This window comes from Ornithorhynchus anatinus, chromosome 5 (assembly GCF_004115215.2).
Source record: "Ornithorhynchus anatinus isolate Pmale09 chromosome 5, mOrnAna1.pri.v4, whole genome shotgun sequence".
NCBI classification, from domain to species: Eukaryota; Metazoa; Chordata; class Mammalia; order Monotremata; family Ornithorhynchidae; genus Ornithorhynchus; species Ornithorhynchus anatinus.
In genome coordinates, this window is record NC_041732.1 from 32,048,821 (window position 1) to 32,064,735 (window position 15,915).

Genomic DNA, 15,915 nt, shown 5'->3' on the forward strand with positions numbered 1-15,915 from the left:
TGTTGCAAAAGTTCCATGTCTACGATTAACCCAAGGCACGGGGATTCTTACCCATTTTTTTAAAAACGGTATTTGTTAAGCACTTACTATGTGCCAGGCACTGTGCTAAGCCCTGGGGATGACAGAAGCTAATCAGGCTGGACACAGTCCATGTCCCACATGGGGCTCAGTCTTAATCCCCATTTTACAGAAGAGGTAACTGAGGTCCTGGGAAGTTAAATGACTTGCCCAAGGTCACATAGAAGAAGTGTGGTGGAACCGGAATTAGAACCTGGGTCCCCCCGACAATCAAGCCCATGCCCTTTCAGTTACAGAATTATTAATTCCACCACCGTATGCAAGGCCGGGGGGGAAACAGCTTTACCTTTCAAAGGCATTAAAAAGTCAAAGTAGTAATAACTATGACTGTACCCTCAAAAATATATCTTTGGCTTCCAAAAATGCCAAATATTTAAAGTAAGAATTTCAATACACTGAAATTTCTTTCTCACAGCTATGACGTTAGCAATGGAATCTTGCTTTCTGGAATCTTCTTTTACAACTTTTGGGAAAAGTATAGGATTGCCTACACAAATTCCTTCGGCTCATTCTTTAACCCCTAAATCTGCCTTGTAGATAAGACATGGATTAAGAAAACTAACCCTACTCACTCCACCTCCTATTTGTTCCTTTTTTAAAAAATGGGTATCTGCTAAGTGCTTACTATGCACCAGGCACTGTACTAAGCACTGGGATAGATACAAGATAATCAGGTTGGACACAGTCCTGTACCATACTGGGCTCAAAGTCTTAATGCCCATTTTACTGCTGAGGTGCCTGAGGCACTGAGAAGTGAAGTGACCTGCCCAAGGATACACAGCAGCCATGTGGCAAAAACAGGATTAGAACCCAAGTCCTTCTGACTCCCAGGCCCAGGCTTTCCACTAGACCACGCTGCTCCCAGTTGCAGAGGATGTCACCCGGGATGACATCGGGAGCCACACATTTGAATCGAAGGAAAATCGGTGCCTTTAGTCCCCTACAGTGACCAGGATTAAGAGGGAAGAATCACCCCTTGGGTATGGGCCCAATTTCTTCTCCTTTGAAGGATCGGGACTCTATTTGGTGGTGGAAAAAAAAGGGGTGTGTGTGTGGGGGTGGGCTCAAAATAAGATAAAAGTTCCCCCAAACCTAAATGCCCAACTCGCTTCAAGCCTCTTTTGGTCATATCAGTGCCTATAACCTGAAAAGGGCAATGTGTATTTCCACCACACAAATGGAGAAGGGAAGGCACTTTTAAGTCGGTAATACCTTGCCAGCCAGAGAGCCCTGAAGGGTCCTGTGACCAGTCCCATGGCTCAACACCCTTTCTCCAAACCACGGGCACCTCTCCTTAAAGAAATGCTGTGAACAAGCAGGATTCAATTTTTCACAGTTGGAGGGAAAAAGGAATTCTGCTCAGAAAAAACAAAAACGTGGCAGGGGGGAGGAGAGGAACACTGAAAACCCGCTCGAGGGGACTAAGTACAGGCCCCCACACACTTAGACACATGACCACGGCCTTGCAGTAGACAGAGAGAGAATTGCCTACCTACTCCAGGGCTGGAGGTCAACCCATGACTCCTTCTCCTCCCAGTCTCCTTGGTTTCTCCTCCCACCCACCATTCCCCTTCCCTAGGACAGTGAAACATTACCTTCTGCCGGATTCATTACCGCATCATGGAGCAGGGTGGCCATACTCCCAGCTAACCCTGCAAAACAAACTCCGTAAAATTACCTTTCAGAGTGCAGCGTTAAGTGACTGAACCTTAGGGCTCATAATGGGGTTCTCTGACCAATCCAGAATTAGGGTGAAACAGCAATCCTACTCCAGTAACACTTCCCGGTCTTAGGAGTTTATACGAACCACTGGTCAGGAAACTTTTAAAGGGGCTATTTAGAGATGGGACAGAGGGGTCAGTTTCACTTTGGCCAAAGGGCATTTCCTTTCTTTTAAACTGCCCTGGGAAACAGCAAGGATTGCGACTGGACAGCGCTCAGATTTTCCCTTTTGTTTCCCTCTCATTTTTCTGTTTCTGTAACAAAAAGAACATTAGCTTTTAGCTACCTTTTCTGTCGCTAAAACTGGGATGAACTCGGCCCACCAAGGACAATAGTGCCACACTGGGGAAGGGCCAAGGCACCTGAAACAAAAACAAACCTTACGCCAAACTGGTGAAAACTTCATGTATGGTCATGAAGCTAAGAAGTGGAGGGCTGGTGGAGGTGGGGCAGTTCAGGACAGACTATCACGCTTAGCTCGGAAAGTGCCTCATTTTTCCAGTTGGTAGGTCCTGTGCATAGCTCGTCTGGCCCAGCTTCAAGAACCATGACCTTCAGTGGCTTGACTCAGCAGTGGACTTGAGCTCAAGCCTTCAGGCTGCCTTGTTTTGTGTGCTATTGCCAAGGAGTGTGGAGGAAATGGGAGGCACAACCCAGGGAATGCATTTCATGCCCCCTGCCAACATCAATAGGAAAGGGCAAATGCGACTTTCTCGGCTAAGAAATATCTACAAATGAACTTGACGGCCAGGGGAAAAAGTGTGAGAGGGTTTTGATAAATAGACAATTAGGAAAATGGATTACCATCCCTTGTTGAATGGAATGAGCTTTTTGAGGGTTTTCAGGGGATGAAAGGAGGAGGAAGAAAGGAAGGGGGAATAAAAAAGTTGTTAATCAGATCAACCACTCCATCTCTTCTACTTAGAGATTGTTTTTGTTTCTTTCCAGCAAGCACACTCTGCATCCTTGCACAACACACACACACAACCGCACAACATTAACAGCCCCCACCCTGTAAAATATTCCCAGGATCGAGTAGGAGCAACATAGAGACTCAGACACCCCTTCACTCTCTCCTTCGAAAAAGTCAATGAACCATTTCCTCCCTTGCCCCCAGATTAGGAAACACACAGCTCAGTAAACACAGGCGAGGAAAACAAAAATCCCTCAAAAACTCAGCCCATGAAATGTCATCTGCTCTGGAGCCGAATCTTGTCAGTCATAAAACTTCTTGACCTTTTAAAGCTTAGTTAGATCCTGCCGCTGTAGAGACCTGTCGTACCAGTTTTTAACAGTCTGCAAGAAGCTGTTCGGATAGCACTGTTCAAAAGGTGACTTAAGGCTTTTCCTAGGTCTGCTCAATCAGGTCAATTTACATTTTGAGTCTGAATAAAATGCAAAAGACAGATCAAGAAACACCCTCCGCTGTGAGTTTCCACAAGGTTCAGAAGGTGGGGGAAGCGTATGTGTTAAACGGATACATTCAGGAGAGCGAGCTGAAGACTAGGCTCAATACTGCTGGGCCACAGGGGCCTGCACCCTGGAAGCAGAGGGCAAGGGTTGGTTGTAGAAGAGAGCTTTTAACTCCAGACAAAGGCTTTCAAAAATACCATTGGCTAGGTGGCTGTTCCCTCCGCGGTGAATAACATCACTCAAAGTCCTTTTCGCATTCTCATAGCAGGCGAAATACATGGCGTGGGCAGGCCCTGCCCCGAGCACCATCACGTTGATGCCACGCAAAGGTCTCCAAAACCCTTCGGTCCGGACGATTCGCTTGAGAGCTCCATACACGCTTGTGTAGCGGGCTTTGGGATCCGGGTACAAACTCTGCATCCTGGTCTGGAACAGAGAGAAAGCAAAACTGGTGTCAGCGCCACAGGGTGATCCCGGGGAGAGGAGGAATCCAAGCCGTGAATACTAGAGAGCGCTTTTACTTGCACCTCCTGCTGTTGCCCAAGTTAATGCAATGACAGCTTTTGCATTCTTGGGATAACAAAAATAACAACAGTAACAATAATAATGGATTTCGTTAAGCACTTTCTATGTGCCAAGCACTGTTCTACGCGCGGGGGTAGATACAAGGTAATCAGGTTATCTCACCTCACGTGAGGCTCACAAGCCTTAATCCTCATTTTACAGATGAGGTAACTGAGGCACAGAAGTTAAGTGACTTCCCCAAAGTCACATAGCTGATAAGTCGTGGTGCCGGGATTAGAACCCACGACCTCTGGCTCCCAAGCATTCTTGGGATAGCAAGGGATTCGAGAAGCAGCATGGTCGAGTACAGAGAGCAGGAGCCTGGAGTCAGAGGACCTGGGTTCTAATCCTGGCTCTGTCACTTGTTGGCAGTGGGAACTTGGGCAAGTCACTGACCTTCTGTGCCTTAGACACCTCATCTATAAAATGGAGACTGATTCCTATGTTGGACAGGGATGGTGGCCCTGTCTGGCTGCATCATTTGTCTGCTGTGACCTTGGGCAACTCATTTAACTGCTCTTTGTCTCGGTTATCCCATCATTAAAATGGGGATTCAATACCTGTTCGCCCTCCTAGATTGTGAGCCCCACGTGGGATCTGATTATCTTGTCCCAGCACTTAGTACAGTGACCACCTGCGAGTCACTTAAATACTGTAATTATTATTATTATATCTCCTTCTGTTTAGCCACTTGCTGGTTTGCAGGGTGTATAAATGTTCTCTACTGGGAATACCAGGGTTGCAAAGAGTTTGCTCAGAGTTTCTTCACGCTTTTCTAGGGGCACTGATTCCCACATTTCTGCCCAGAAGCTAAGTAGATTTCCCAGCTCTTCCTCAAACACACCACTTACTTGACCTTCACAATACTCTTGGACACCTGCTCTTTCTCCCTCCCAGTTTCAGGTCCCTGCCCTCCAACCTCCTATATAAGGCCTTCATGTTCCTCAGGCCTCATCCTGTAATACCCTGATTCAGAGGGAATGTGAATCAGAAGATCAAAGATCCAACAAAGAAATGTATAGAATGTCAACATGACAAATGATATGAATCAAAATTTATTCTGTAAACGAGAGCACAGGGCGATCAAGTCTTCCTTCTACTTCTACAAGAGAAACAATAGGTTTGAATCATTCAGCAGACAGGTGAAATTTCTGTTCATTCCTGATCAGGAAAAGATGTCTACCGTTATTTTTGTCATCTCGCAGATATTTTTAAATGGGATTTGTGGAGTGCTTACTATGTTTCAGGCACTGTCCCAAGTGCAGGGGTAGAAAGACGCAATCACGTTGGACACCATCCCTGTCCAACATAGGAATCAGTCTCCATTTTATAGATGAGGTATCTAAGGCACAGAAGGTCAGTGACTTGCCCAAGTTGACACTGCCAACAAGTGACAGAGCCAGGATTAGAACCCAGATCCTCCTGAATCCCAGGCCCATGCTCTATCCACCAGCCCATGCTGCTTCTTTCCTATTGCCCACCCGGCACAGGAGGTGCGATTGGTTACACTGTCCCCATGGGAGAAACAGAGAGGTGGGTAGTTGGATTAGTGGGAAAGACTGGGATTAAAATAGAAAAATCGGGAATTTCCAATCGGCTACCCAACCTCACAATTGACGCCGTGGCCACTCAAGAGTCCGTGAGCCTGCAGAAGCCAGGTCCGCTAGCGGCTCACTCCCTGCTAAGTCACGTGAATAGGGGTCCCCCGCAACTACAAAATAGACCACTGCCTAGGACCTTTTCCAGCCCATCTCTTCCTTAGGGATGGGGGGAATAAGGAGACTTTAGGAATGGAGTGTTGCCATTCCCATCCTCCCTACAAGTGCTTCCTTGCACTGCCAGGTATGTCACTACGCCTGGACCCTGGCACACGGTGAGGCGGGCGGATTTGGAATACAGGCTCCCTCGGGCCATCTCAGATCAGGCCGAAACGGCAGGTCCTAGACAGAGGAGCGAGGGTAGTGGGTTCCGGGCACGTGAAATCAAGGTGGGTCAGGCCTCCGCTCCCAGACTAGGTCGGATAGAGCCCAGCCCCAGGATTTCTGTCCACACGAGGTGCTTACTGCCTTAAGGAATCCACCAGGCTCAGTGGAGTCTGTCCCTCCCAGATGCAGAACCTAAACCGGGTTCTTCTGTCTGTGGAGTCACAAGCGATCGCACGGCTCCCCGGGAGCCTGCCAACAGTCCAGAGGCAGCGAACTCAGCCGTTTCCCTGCTGGCCTGTCTTTCCCCGGCCGAGCTCCGTGTGGCTTGCGATTTTCTTCCCAACAGAAGCAAGGAGACAGGGTGGGAGAAGGGACGGGGACGGGCTGTCCTGGGGCCCCTCTGCCAGCAGGGGAGGCTTCAGCCCTGTGCATCCGACACTCCCTTCTTCCCGGAGGGAGAACAGGTTCCCCGACAGGCCCGTGGCCCATGACTTGGCGCCGGCAGCCCAGCTGCCAGCCTGCCAGGACTTGCGTGACTAGCCCGTTGTCCACGACCGCGAACAGACCCGGGCGGTTGAAGTGATGGCGTTCACCATCCAGCGTGTGCCAGCCCCAAGCCTGGCCAGATCTGGCCCTTGGGAGGGGGGAGGAGGAATTCGTTCATTCGGTCTTATTTATTGGGCCCTTACTATGTGCGAAGCACTAAGCACTTGGGAGAGTACAAAAGAACAACAAAACGGACACATTCCCTGCACACAACGATCTTACAGTCTAGAGGGGGAGAAAGACGTTAATTTAAATAAATAAATAAGTTGCAGATACATACATAAGTGCTGTGGGGCATAAAGGGAGCGCAGCAGGGTGATGGAGAAGGGAGAGGGAGAAGATGATAATAATAATGTCGGTATTTGTTAAGCGCTTACTATGTGCAGAGCACTGTTCTAAGCACTGGGGTAGACACAAGGGAATCAGGTTGTCCCACGTGGGGCTCACAGTCTGAATCCCCATTTTACAGATGAGGTAACTGAGGCACAGAGAAGTACAGTGACTCGCCCACAGTCACACAGCTGACAAGTGGCGGAGCAGGGAAGAAAGGAGGGTTTAGTCAGGGAAGACCTCTTGGAGGAGATAAGGCTTTACTCTCTTCAGGGGGAGAGAGTAATTGTCAGGTGTGAGGAGGGAGGGCTTTCCAGGCCAGAGGCAGGACACGGGAGGGGGGTAAGTGAATGCACTGTTGCCATGAGGCTTTCTCCTGTCTTTCAATCTGGGCATCGTCTCCAGGCTTGGAGCCAAATGAAGGTTATGAAGAGCAGAGTCCACAATGATTAGGATGAAGAGGGAATACTGGAGGGGAGAAAAAAAGGAATTGGCCCCAAGAGAAGAAATTTCCCACGTGGAGAGCAAAATAGAGAGTGTGTGGTTTTTCCGTCATTTAAAAAAAAAAAAGTGCAGGCTTTTGCCATTACCAGTGGGGAGGGTGGTATAGGGGCAAGCAACATGGCGTAGTAGTTAGAATATGGGCCTGGGAGTCAGGTCATGGGTTCTAATCCAGATCCACCATTTGTCTGCTGTGTGACCTTGGGCAAGTCACTTCACTTCTCCGTGCCTCAGTTACCCCATCTGTAAGATGGGGATTGAGACCGTGAGCCCCAGGTGGGACAGCGACTGTGTCCAACCTGACTTGCTTGTATCCATCTCAGTGCCTGGCACATGGCAAGCATCTAACAAATACCATAATTATTAATGAAATGCAGCCAAGACCAGCAACCTACAGCCCCGAACTACGGCAAACTGGCTTAGATCCGGCTCGGCACGTGTCCCTGCTGAAATTAGCACCCCCGACCAGGCTCCCTTACCCAACATTTTAGGGGTTTTAAAAAAGTGATTATTTTGCCTGGAACTTTTCCCAGTTTAATGGGAAGTTCAGGGCTAAAAACTAAAACTGTGCCAGCTCCACGGGAAACAACGGTGTCATACATGAGCAGTCGCTCACCCATTCAAGCACATTTACTGAGTGCTTTCCGTGTGCCGAGCACTGGGCTAAGCACTTGGAAGAGTACAAAATAGAGTTGATAAACCCATTCCCTGCCCATAATGAGCTTACAGTGTATAGGGGGATACAGACATTAAAAAATTACAGATATGTACATAGATGCTGTGGGGCTGAGGAGAGAGAGAATAATACACGCAAATCCAAGTACAGAGGCTACACAGAAGGGAGTGGGAGAAGAGGAAATAAGAGCTTAATTAGGGAAGGCCTCTTGGAGATGATGTTCCTTCAATAACGCTTTGAAGGCCTTTCTCGGATATGAACAGGGAGGGTGTTTCAGGCCAGAGGCAGGACGTGGGCAAGAGGCCGGCAGTGAGATAGATGAGACTGAGTTAGGTTGGCATTAGAATACACTTGTAGGACAATATTCAAAGTGACCTTGACAAACTAGAGAAGCAGCCCACCACCAACAGAATGAAATTTAATGGACCCAAATGCAAAGTAATACCCTTGGGGACCAAAAAGCAAATTCCACGGACACAGGATGGGGATGTGAGGTCCACGTACAGCAGAAGAGTAGGCCATAAGCCCTCTACAGGCCAGGGAGCCTTTCCTCCTGGTTATCTTTTATCTACTCCAGAGCGTCATACAGTGATAAGCACAGAGCAAGTGCTTATCAAATATCACTATTATGAATATAATAACCACTTAACAAATACCATCATTATCATTATTGTTAACTCCTACAAACTGAATAGGAGTGAGCCTTCCCTGGGCCCAAAGATCGGAAGAATTTGGCAGTCACCTTGTGGGAGGCAAATCCTCAGGCCAGGTGACCAGTCTAGCTCTGGGTTTCAGGGATCTCACACAGTGTTTGTTTAGTTTGCTCAGCAGTAACAGATGGGGTTAGTAGCACCCCCATTTACTGAGCAACTACTTGGTGAGGTACACTGCACTAGGGGTTTGGGGAGTATAAAATAAAGAAATGACACATTCCCGGTAAAGAAATGACACATTCTCGGCCCACATTCTAACCAACCTAAAGATTCTGCCAAATGAGTGAAGGGTAAGGGGGAGCTGGTTGCTGTTGGAGGGGGTGCAGCAGTACTGGGTGAGGACTTCTTGGCAGGCAGCAGAATCACTCAAGAGCCCATTTTTCTGAAAAAACCATGCACAAGAACATCAGCCTGTGAGCCCGTTGTGGGCAGGGATTGTCTCTCTTTATGCCGAATTTTACTTTCCATACGCTTAGTAGAGTGATCTGCAAGTAGTAAAAAAAAAATAAAACGATGGCATTTAAGCGCTTACTATGTGCCAAGCACTTTTCTAAACACTGGGGTAGATACGAGGTAATCAGGTTGTCCCATGTGGGGCTCAGAGTCTTAATCTCCATTTTACAGATGAGATTACTGAGGAACAGAGAAGTTAAGTGACTTGTCCAAGTCACACAGCTGATAAGGGGCAGAGCTGGGATTAGAATCCACGACCTCTGACTCCCAAGCCCTCGCTCTTTCCACTAAGTCACAGTAAGCGCGCAATAAATATGACTGAAGGAAAGAATCAGCCAACGTCCCCGTTCCATTAATACAGTTGGTTTTTCTTTAAGTGACTTTGGCTTTATGAGGAATCACTACTTATCTGGGGACAGAGACAGGGAGAAAGTAGACCACTGATCCAGAACTTTACTGCAAGGCTAGTGGCAGGACCAGAAGCAAAACTCGGGATTTTCTGAGCCCTGATCTATCCATCTAATCTTCACACACGCAGTCCAGGGAGCAAAAAACAAACAAGGTCGATGGCACACACTTTCCTGTGGACTGCTACAGTTAGAAGGATTGTGGTGGTAAGAAGGGAAGAGAGTCCACCACCCTTCCAAAACCAGGGTGATTCGAGGTCCTCATTCCATGACTGCAGAAAACAAAAACTGCACAGCTACACCCATTTTTAACTAGCTAATGGGATATGGATTGGTTTGTGGATAACACCACCGGATAGAGGAATTGGTCTTACAACAAACTTTTTCTTAAGCTAGTAACCTTTCCTTTCTGGGATCATGTCAGAAAGAGAGCCAATAGACGCCTTTGGATAAGATACTTTGAGTTCAATTGCATTTGGGGGTCTTGGAAAGATAGGGTTGATGAGTTCAAGTCTCTGAACTCTTCCCATTTCCTGATACGTGGGCCTTCCCCACGCACCGGCTATAAAAGGCAAATACTAACCTTAGCCTCTTTTGGAAAGCTACTGTGTGAAATAACATTCATCAAAGCATTACGGAATTATAAACGGCTAGCATTATTGGTAGCTCTCAAATTGTCTTTGACTGCTTCACTATTAAATGCATAACACTGAAAATAAAATACTTGAACGTGATGACCGCTGCATCTGGGGGCCCAGCTCCCACCAAAGTCCAACCCACACCTCATTGGGTGAGTAGGGTGGGGGAGAGAAACAGTTAGATTGGGGAAATGTCTGCCAGGGCTGTGCCATCAGGGGTAATGCCTTTTATTCTTTTATGGTGTTCGTTAAGCACTTACTACGTGCCAGGCGCTGTACTAAGAGCTGGGGTAGATACAAACTAATCGGGTTGGACACCATCCCTGTCCCGCAGAATGGCTCACAGTCGTAATCCCTATTTTAGAGATGTGGGAACTGAGGCCCGGAGGAGAAGTTCAGTGATTTGCCTAAGGTCACACAGCAAACAAGTGGTGGAGCCGGAATTAGAACCGAGGTCTTTCCGACTTCTAGGCCCGAGCTCTATCCGCAACTCCACGCTCCTTCCCTGTCAGCAAAGGCAGTCCGTGGGTGAAGAGGCCCAACAGGGATCCTGAAAATAGTTTGCTAATATGAGCGACCAACACCAGGGTGGCTAGAGGCCGCTACCTGGCAACCGCCTGCCAGACTGTGGCATCAAGACTGAGCATCGACCCCGTGTGGAAATCGAGACTGAGCATCGACACCGTGTGGAAGTCGCTCTGGCGGCAAGAAAGTTTTGAACATAAAGTTACTGAGTGTATGAAGTGCTACACCTCTGCCATTTACTCACTTGTTGCGCCCACTGCCCCAGAGAGGGCATGGCTGGCAGGGAAGAGAGAGTGCGAGTGGTACAGCACAACAAACAACTCTATAATCAGTTCCTTCCTGCAGGTTCTCAGCGTGACCTGGGTTCTAAACCCACCTCCACCACTTGTCTGCTGGGTGACCTGGGGCAAGTCTTCTTGCACATCTCGGCACCTCAGTTACCTTATCTGTAAAATGGGGATGAAGACTGTGAGCCCTATGTAGGAAAGGGACTGTCCAACATGATTGTCTTGTATCTACCCCAGTGCTCAGCAGAGTGCCTGGCATACATAGAAAGCAATTGAATACCACAATTATTTTTTATTATTAATTTTGCCCTCATGGCTCCCTCAGGTTGGAGGGGACTTTTGATAACAGCTCTCTCCTCAACGATATCAAATGCCCACTAAGGGCAAAACACCCCTCTGGTAATCAAAGAGACAAAACAGTGTCCTTGGAGGTCGTAAAACGGGCCTCCGGCCTATCTCGGAATTGGCTTCAGTCCAGACTGTGTTTGTGTCTAACTCGGTGAGAATTGAACAGGGGTGGAAATCCTATCCACACACTTATTACTCCTTTATCAAATCAATAGAATTTCCTGAGCACTTAACGTGTGCAGAGCATTGTACTACTTGGGAAGGTATAATTCAACAGGCTTGGTACACGTGATTACTCCCCACGAGGAGCTAGCTTACAGAGCGAGATAGACCTAAAAATAGATTGGGGATAGGAGAAATAGTAAGAGTATAAGAATATGCATATTATATTAAATTACGCAATCATACGTTAACCCAAAAAGGCAGGCAAGGTGGCATGCCTACATTAATTTTGGTCCCTCCCCCAGACCTTCTCCAAGGAAATCCATACATTAACCCAAAAAGGCAGGCAAGGTGGCATGCCTACATTAATTTTGTTCCGCCCCCCCGCCCCGGACCTTTTCCAAGGGAATCCAAGAGCAAATGTCACTTTACCCGGCCGAGTCCACCCTTGTAAGCAGTGGTTCTGAAGTCGTCTCAGAACCTGCTGGCCCCACTTGAACCCTCTTGGCCTGGGATGACTGTCCACAGGACCAGCCTTTGAGGGCAGGAGGAAACAACCTATGCTCTTCCTCGGCTCATTCTTCTCAGCCACACTTCCAGCTCATTCCATCTTCCTGAGGTTGAATGTAATCTAAAAGATAGGGACACCTGCCTTTTTAAGGGAGGGGGGGACGGGACCTCATTGAAATAGCCAGGCAATAGCTCTTTCAACAGCCATTTCTGACTCCAGCCGCCAATCTGCTTAGACATTCAGGATGAATTTAACAAGAAAATCCTGACAATTTGAGTTAAAGATGTTTCGCAGTGTCCGTTTACCCAGAGACACAGGGCCAGAAATAAAAGCTCTGCACACCGTAAATGCTCAGTAAATACCGCTGACTTAAGAGCGTGCCACAAAGCTTGCCTAGGGAGGGTTGGAAGTGACGTAGGTGGCTGTTTTCAAGATGTTTTCCCTTATGCTTCCTCTCCGTTCTTTACTGGCCAAGGAAATTTATGGTTTTCTTCAAGGCCAAGGTCAGCTCTCCCTAATTGTGCAGCTACAGGGTCAAATTCTGCTCTGTGCAACCAACTCCCTTACATAAAAGGACCTCACCCTATAGTTCAAGGGCTCTCCCACCCCACTGTACAAAAATGGGGCAATAGCCTCGGGCTGGTAGCCAAGAAACGGCAAAGGCTGAGAAGCAGTGTGGGTTAGTGAATGGAGCATGGGCCTGGGGGTCTTAGGGACCTGGGTTCTAATCCCAGCTCTGGCACTTGTCTGCTGAGTGACCTTGGGTAAGTCACTTCACTTCCTCTGTGCCTCATTTACCTCACCTGTAAAATAGGGATTAAGATAGAGTGCCATGTGGGACATGATTCGCCTGTATCTACCCCCATGCTGACACACAGTAAGCTTTTAATACCATGAAAAAAAAAAGTCAGTAAAGAGAAAGGAGACACAGATCTCCTGTTTTATTCCTTGTCTACGGACCCAGGCTACACCGCCATTATTGGCCATGCATGGATCTGATGAACAAAGGTCCAATGTGCCTCAGTGAAATTGCCAGACTGGAAAGAGAAAAAAGTTAGTAGCACGCTTTGAAATCCTGGCATGGTAGCACTCAGGATCTGAGTGCTTTTTAAGATTTGACAATAAAGAAACAACGGGTAGATTTCTCTGGGAGGGATAAGTGTCCCTAAGATTGTAAAAGGGGGTAAAGTTCCTAAGATAAATTGCTCCAATCCCCAGCCCCAAGTGTTTATTGTGCCTACCGTATATAGATCTCTGTACTAGAGCCAGTCCTACCTCTCTCCCAGCTCGCCCTCGTCTAACCGGGGCAGTGGTCTCCCTCCCAAACTCTGAGGTCCAGGTGATCACAAAATCTGTCCCTACAGTCGGCTACTCCAACCCAGAAGGGCCGAGGGAGAGGTGGCAAGGCAGGGCTTGTGAACCCCGGAATATCTGAGCAAATTCCCGGAAGACTCGGGGTCCGATCCCAGGATAGAAAGTGTGGCTGACGAGAATGGGGAAGGAACTGTCAAGATTAACACCCACCTATTCTCTGTAACTCCAACATGTCTATTCTGCCACTGACCCCTTGCAACTTCTAGCCTAGGACTCTCTTGTCCTTTCATATGCAATAGACCACCACTTTCCCCACCTTTTAAACCCTCCTCCAACTATGCACTTGGCTGTGAACCCCTTATGCACTTCTGACACTCACTCCGGTCCCACAGAAACTAGGTAAACATTCTTACACACTACTATTTCTCCTACTCCTAATCTATTTTAATGTCTGCCTGCCCTTATAGACCGTCAAGTCCTTGTGGGCAGGGATTGCATCTGCCAACTCTGCTGTACTTTCCCCAAGTGCTTAGCACTGTGCTGTTCACACAATAAATGTTCAGTAAATATCACTGATTGAAGACTCAAAGTGATATACTGCTTTCCTGGCATTCATATTAATTTGCCTTGCCTGGGTTTTAAATGTCTAAAGACTAACAAATTTCAGGCAAACTAGTTCTGATCCTGCCAGCTTCAAATAGTCTCTCTCTATACCCTCCCCAAGAGCCCACCAAGAAAAGCCAGCCCCTAGTCTATTAGGCTGTTTCCTTTGGAAAAGTGTTTAGAATAAAAACGATGATTATAATCATAAAAAAGAAATTCTTCCCAGAGCCATCTCACCCTTACAAACCTGAAGATGAACTGACCACTTTTCACTCATCTCTCTCTATTTAAGGGGATAAGTATAACCCTCCCAACCCCCCGGCACCCTTGCAAATTCTCCTCGTCTCAGATGTTACCCCAGGGGGGGACAATGCTTCTGCCCCAGCTCTGAGCAAACCCCGTCTCCAGACTGTAAGCTCACTGTGGGCAGGGAATGTATCTGTTATATTATACCCTCCCACGTGCTTAGTACAGTACTCTGCACACAGTAAGTGCTCAATAAATACAATTGAATGAATACTTGGGCACCATAAAGCACTTAATACCATGATTATTCTCCTTGAACTCCAAATTGCCATAAGGATACTCAAAGTCAAAAAGTTGGGGGCTGACCATGAAAAATGTATTATTTATTTATGTGATTTGATGAGAGCAAACATTATTGGCTTGCCCAAAGAAGGTTTTTTGGTTGTTTTTTTTATTTTGGGGGGGGGGGGACGGGGGCACTATTTGTAAAGTCCTAACTATGTGCCAGACACTGTTCTAAGCGCTGGGGTAGATATGAGGTAAGCAGGTTGGACACAGTCCATGTCCCACGTGGGGCTTACAGTCTTAATCCCTGTGTTGCAGATGAGGTAACTGAGGCACAGAGAAGTAAAGTGACTTGCCCAAGATCACACAGCAGGCAAGTGGTGGGGCCAGAACTAGAACCCTGGTCCTTCTGATTCCCAGGTCCATGCTCTGTTTCTCTGACAGGATTCACCACCCCTGCAGAGCCAGGTGCTGAGGGGAGACCCTCTGGGCTCTCACTTCCTCTCCCCATGAAAAAGGAGGAAGAGAAGCAGAACAGAAGGCTTCATCTCTAGGATCTCACACCTGAAGGGTCTCACCTCCTCCTGTCCCCTCCCTTCCACTCTGAATCAAGTAGAAACTCCTGACCACTGGCTTTGAGGTCCACGATCACTCTTATGCCCCTACTTATCTTTGCTCCTTTTCTTCTACTCTCCAGCTCACTCCCCACTCGGCTCACGCCAACCTACTCACCGTACTTTGATCTCATCTTTCTCACCATCGAAACTCCCTTTCCTGTCTGGAATTCCCTCCCCCTTCAAATCCAACAGACCATTGCCCCCCTCACCCCCAAACACCGTATCTTCAGATATTCCTGAAATCCCAACTTCATAGGCCTTCCCTGATTAACCTCTCATCTCCCTACCCTACTTCCCCACCCATGACCACTTCAACAGTCAAATACTCGCCCCTGCCCCAAGCACTTCAGGACCTATCCTTAAACTCTGTTGCTTCCCTGGGCCTGTAATTCATTTAGTGTCTGTCTCCCCAACAAGACAGTAAGATCTTTCAGGGTAGTAACCATGTCTATTAACTGTAATGTACTCTCCCACAATGCTTAGTACTACTGATTTGACTGACTATGGTCCTATTAGCAGACCAATGTGGAGTAGTGAATCATATCAGGAACCCGGGCATTCGGCAACCAAGATATAAATGCAGTCACCGATTTCTGCTGGGAAAATTTGGGACTTCCATTCCCCAATCCAACTATTTATCCAGAGCCACATTTCTCAGCAATCCCTATCCCTGCTTCCACTTCAAGCAAAGAAAAATGCTAGAATGCCAATAGGTATAAATCACAATTCATCGTCAGCCTAAATCAATGGCATTTATTTAGCACTTTCAACGTGCAAAACATACTGTACTGTTCAAAGTACTGAAATAACATCTAACAATCTCTACTCCATCCTAATCCATGATCGCTCAGCTCCCTTGGACACTGCGGGCCGCTCCCTTTGCCTGGAAACAAAGGAAATCATCGTTCTCAAAGTTTCACTGGAGGATGAAGAGAATGCTGAGGGTCATCAATAGTTGAAGGACATTCCCTGGAAAAGGGTGGGACTGGGGGGGGGGGGGGGGGGGGGGAAGGGAGACCAAGCGAAACAGGAGACTGTCAAGCACACACAC

General features: G+C 47.6%; 1 protein-coding gene across 2 annotated transcripts in view; it reads right to left on the reverse strand.

Moving 5' to 3' along the window:
- The window catches only part of SLC25A37 (solute carrier family 25 member 37), a 42,698-nt gene that overhangs the window by 4,429 nt on the left and 22,354 nt on the right, over positions 1–15,915 (reverse strand). Inside the window, exons 2-3 of one of the 2 annotated variants that reach the window (XM_029064878.2) lie at positions 3,411–3,639; positions 1,674–1,730 (exon numbers count right to left, since the gene is read on the reverse strand). In XM_029064878.2, coding sequence (XP_028920711.1) covers positions 1,674–1,730; positions 3,411–3,639 — 286 coding nt within the window. Of the gene's footprint in view, positions 1–1,673; positions 1,731–3,036; positions 3,303–3,410; positions 3,640–15,915 lie in introns of those variants that run through there. The other variant, XM_016227062.2, reaches the window with a different exon arrangement.